General features: G+C 46.2%; 1 protein-coding gene across 1 annotated transcript in view; it reads right to left on the reverse strand.

The window, feature by feature from the left end:
- Positions 1 to 5,132, reverse strand: part of LOC136420989 (titin-like) — a 158,647-nt gene that overhangs the window by 37,587 nt on the left and 115,928 nt on the right. Inside the window, exons 32-37 of the mRNA XM_066408131.1 lie at positions 4,139 to 4,414; positions 3,488 to 3,585; positions 2,902 to 3,070; positions 2,195 to 2,297; positions 1,598 to 1,767; positions 260 to 523 (exon numbers count right to left, since the gene is read on the reverse strand). Of these exons, the coding sequence (XP_066264228.1) occupies positions 260 to 523; positions 1,598 to 1,767; positions 2,195 to 2,297; positions 2,902 to 3,070; positions 3,488 to 3,585; positions 4,139 to 4,414 (1,080 nt within the window). The remainder of the gene's footprint in view (positions 1 to 259; positions 524 to 1,597; positions 1,768 to 2,194; positions 2,298 to 2,901; positions 3,071 to 3,487; positions 3,586 to 4,138; positions 4,415 to 5,132) is intronic.

Raw genomic sequence — 5,132 nt, forward strand, 5'->3', positions numbered from 1 at the left:
TTATATGATCCATACACATATTTGATGACAAGTGTTCATGAGTGCAGTAAGGAGGATGGGTATCTCGGCTGTCAAAGACTTTCATATTGCAGCAGTTCAAAATTGCAAAGCTATGATGGGAGCACACCAGGAAAACATCTGGTACATAAAAAGTGAAAATGTACAGGCCTGAAAGATGACATGATCGCGTCCGCAGCACCCTAACGCGCAACAACGGCTTCGAATGTTTTCTAAACGCGCGAAAACGCCCTACACGAACCTCCCACGGTCAGTGGAGCATTCGCCTTGTCCTCCCCTGCGGTCACGAAGTACATTCCCGCGTCCATCTCCGTCGTTTCGTTGATGAACAGCGTGTGCTTCTTCTTGTCCTTCTCCATCCGGTACTTCTCTCCGGGCCGCAGCTCGGTGCCCTCCTTCCACCACGTCACTTCCGCTTTCTCGGTGTTGAGCTCGCACTCGAATTTAGTTACCTCATTGGTAATCACCGAAGTGGGCTCGGGCGGTACGACAATCCTTACTAACTCTATAACACGTATAGAGTGGGGAGGGGGGCAAGAGGACAGAAGGTATTAATTAGAGAGGGAGAGAGAGAGACAGAGACGAGACAGAGAGAGTGATAGAAAGAGAGTGGTGGTGGACGAAATCAAAAGTGGATGATTTCGTACCGGAAGTTAGAGAATGACACGGAATAGAATCAAGCCACGAGGTGGCCTGGTGTGAGTTTTCTTGCGAAATAGATTTTATTAAAAGAGATTTAGAGAAGGGAGAACATAAAGGAGGTACTGCAGCTTCCGTGACGTTTGGAAGCCTCTCGGGGGGACTTGAACGTGGAGGTTACAAGACGGGATTGTCATTGCGTCCGAGCCCTTTCGATGAGTACTAGTGAAGCACCTAAACCCCGGGTACTGGGACGTACCCAACAGACACCCAACACATGCGCACACGCCACTTCACACGTCACAACATACGTCACAACACAGAGCAGCCAGAGATAATCAGCAGTGCAGCAGAACAGCCATGGAGCGCCTGCTATCCTGAAATGCTGTTCAAATAAACCTGCCAGGCGCCGATTATTCTGGTAGCTTACTGTATAGCGAATGTTTGCCATTTTTGCTTCCGTGCGACTGCGCTAGCTCGATTCTACTAAGCAAGCGCTACTGCGTTAGCTGGATTCTACTAAGCAAGCGCCTCTGCGTTAGCTCGATTCTACCAAGCAAAGCGTTGGTTACTGTGCTACGTATCTGTCAGCCATGTAAAGCCTAAGCATTGGAAGCTGCGCGTGCCAGCGTTAATGGTGTTCAGTCAGCGCGTCCGTTGCAAGCATATGGAGTGTAGGCAACTTAACACACCAGCACATAGTCCAACAGTTGAAACTATACATGGTCAATCTACGCGTTTGTGCATGGTCAGAACTACCATTGCAAGCATGTGAACTGTAGGCAGGTTTAGCTTCAGTGTCTAACAGCTAAAACTACATGGTCAGCACCACCGTTGCAAGCATGTGAGCGGTAACCAAGTTTAGCTTCAGTGCCTTTCCCACATGCAAGGCGTGGTAAACCCTTTTTCTCTGCCGTGAAAATTGTCCACACTGCGTTACCTTCCACTTCTAACTTGGCGGTGCTTTCTTTTTCGCCGACTACAGCAGTGTAGCCTATGGCGTCCTCCGGCACACAGTTGTTGATCAGCAGGGCGTGCTTGCGCCCCTTGCCGATCGTCTCGTACTTCTCGCTGTCTTTTGTGTCGATCCAGTCTCCATTCCTCCTCCATCTGTGGGGTAAACAACAGGCTCGCGTTATGATCTACTGGACTTCAAAACAACATGATTGGCAAGGCACGGCCAAAAGTCTCACACTGTAGTCTATTGGTCTTTGATTCAACATAACTGGTAAGGTACGGCTAAGTAACTAAATGATCTGGCAGCATTATGAACACTTCAAAACCATAATTTGGATACCTGTTGCCAAATACATGAGAATGTCTTTAATGTTTTATTTCATTTCTACCTTTTATTTTATTTTACCAGGAGAAATCACAAGTCAGGCCTGCAGCCTGTTTTTCATGTGTCCCTGGAAACATACATATACGATACTCATAACATAGAACTAGAACATACACAGTCAAACATTGCATAGCTAAAATATAGCAATTTTGGTCAACTAAATGTTGAAACTGTTGCCATGGTTACTGGTCTCACCTGACGAAATCAGCGTCCCGTGTGAGCTCACACTTGAAGGTCGCTGTTTCCGTCTCACGCACTTTCACATCCTTCACTCCCAGCGAGAATTCGGGTGGGATTTCTGCAGGGAAAACACGTTTTCGCAGGTTATATAAACAGAGTTATTGGAGAAACATTTAAATAAGGCAAAACATACACGAAACAAGTACCTATTACTACAACTATGGGAGACAATACAGACATAGAGAAAAATGACACATTTTTCGACACTTCTGCCTTGTGATATACACTAAAGCTCCATTCTCTAGCAAACACTGAGCCAATGTCGATGTCGTCTTTTTATCTCTCCTTGCTGCTTATCTGCAGCCAAATTGCCTTCCTGATTACGGTAAGAGTGCCTGTGGTCAACAATTGTCTCTGTTATTTGCTGATCATATGTTTTATGTTTATATGTTTTAGGGCTGAGATCTGTAGCCCATGACGTATTGATGACGCCTGCCTGTGGTTGGCTATTTCCTCTGTTATTTGTTTAGCATAGCTAAGTTTTAAGAAGATTTGACTCACTGATGACGGTAAGATTGGCTGTGGTAAGCCGTTGTCTCTGTTCATTGTCCATGTTTAGGGCTGAGATCTGTAGCCCATGGCGTACTGATGACGCCTGCCTATGGCCTATGGTAGGCTATTTTTTTTTGTTATTTATCTAGCGTTAAGAAGATTTGACTCACTGATGACGGTAAGATTGGCTGTGGTCTGGCCTCCTGTGGCCACCAGTGAGAAGGGTGCCTGGTCCGTCAGCTCGGCCTGTTGGATCGTCAGCGTGTGGGTCTTCTTCACGGCGCTGATGACGATCCTGTCGCTCGGCTTCACCTCCAGCTCACCCTTCAGCCACTTCACCTGGACACGGAGGGAAAGAACAAGTTTAACTTCCAAAACTGTTACACCGAAATTCTCCTGCGTGATAATTTCCGACATAAATGTAAAATGAGGGGCGATAAGCACACCAAGAAGGCCAATTGTTGATGCCAAAGGGCACATAACACGAGTTTTTCCATCGCCCCAGAAATCAAAGTTTGTAACCCATTTCTTCAGGCCTTGTCAGACACATTGCATTCAGTCATAGGTTGAGACCACTTAATTCAATCAGAGAGTACTTGGGGAATTTAGTAGAATATTGAATGCTTTTTGATGCGGGCGGAATTAGTGGGTACTTTATCGTATACTGTCAAGTAGTATGCATTGTTTACTTCTTAAAATTATCATATATTGAAAAATAACACCCCCTTTTGGACTTAAATAATCATTTAAGCCTACCTTAGCGTTCTCCTTGGAGACGTCGCAGGTGAAGGTGGCTGTCTCCTCCTCCATCACAGTCTGGTCCTTAAGTGGTGTCATAATTTCAGCAGGCGCCTCTGCAGGGGGGGAAGAAGTAGGAGGGTCAGAATCTTAAGTCTTAGCTTGAAAGTTCATCTGTGTTGGTAGATTGCTCAATTGATTGCTCATTCCTTGACAAAGACTGGTGTTGTTCAGTCAAAAATTTGGGTAAGTCTAATTTTTGTTTTGGAAATTACAGTTAGAACTTGTTTCAGTACCTTAAGTCGTTCTCTATGTATGGTAAGGAAGACGAGGAGGAAGATACAGCAGAAAAAAATAGCGGTAGGTCAAATTGCAGCAAAATATACCATGCTACGCAGGTGAACCAGAGGCTCTTAAGGGGTTGTGACCAATATCTATCACAGGTGACCCAGAGGCTCTTAAGGGTTGTGACCGCTATCTATCACAGGTGAACCAGATACCCTTAAGGGGGTTTTGAACGCTATCTCTCACAGGTGAACCAGAGGCTCTTAAGGGGGGTTTGAACGCTATCTCTCACAAGTGAACCAGAGGCTCTTAAGGGGGTTTTGAGCGCTATCTCTTACAGGTGAACCTGAGGCTCTTAAGGGGATTTTCAGCGCTATCTCTCACCTTCCACGGTAAGTTCGGCGCTAGTGGTATCCTCTCCGCCCACAACAATGCGGCACTGATACTCCATCTCGTCCTCGAAGCGCACGTCGTGCACAATGAGCATGTGGTCCCGGTCGCTGGCGCGAATCTCGTACTTGTCGGAGGGCTCGATGGCGGCCCCCTTGCGGAACCACTTGCACTGTGCAGTTCCGCGGGAGGTTTCGCACTCGAACACCGCCTGCTGGAACTCCAGCCGCTGGCAGGACTGCAGCTGCTTGGTGAAGGTCGCCGGCAGCTCTGTTTGGGGGGAAAGATGAAGGTTAAGTCCCTGTCATAATGGTGTACAGAGTTGCGCTATACTGCAGTAGCTGTGAGAATAAGAAGACAGAGTGAGTGTTGACAATTGGGCGCACTAGAAGCAGGGTATGACTGAATGCAGCCAGAGGTTGTTTCTACAACTACCTGAGCTGCTGAATACAGTGGATCATCATCATCAGAAGCAGGGAAGTCGCATTCGCAGTTGCAGGGTTTGTAAGGGCAGCGACGCTTTATTTTGACTCGATGCAAGCGGAAGTACAAACTTAAAGGCGAAAGTTCGCATTTCCATGCAGATTGCTGTAGCTACTTGGGAGTGATGAAACTAGCCTTGCATATCTATTAGCAACTATTAGCTGAACACTCGTAAACTAGGGTTGCAGCAAGATTTGTAGCATCTAGGAGCGATAGACTAGCGCAAGACTCTAAATTGAGTTGTCTAACGCCTATATTGTAAGCAGTGCAGGTCGGCAGCAAACGGTCGGCAGAAACATTTGGTTGTATGCAGATTGAGAATCACGTAGTGTCTGTTTGACAATCAACATGAACGAGAGAATCTAATGAGGTTCATGTCTTTTTTGTTTGTCTTTGTTGTGTCTGATTTTTCATCCAGACAAAAAATGATGATTTGTTCAATCCAGACTTTCAAACTGCGTGTTAAACCAAATGTTTCACTGATTCTATTGTCCATCATAAGCAG

The sequence above is a fragment of the Branchiostoma lanceolatum genome, chromosome 15 (genome assembly GCF_035083965.1).
Source record: "Branchiostoma lanceolatum isolate klBraLanc5 chromosome 15, klBraLanc5.hap2, whole genome shotgun sequence".
Taxonomy (NCBI): Eukaryota; Metazoa; Chordata; class Leptocardii; order Amphioxiformes; family Branchiostomatidae; genus Branchiostoma; species Branchiostoma lanceolatum.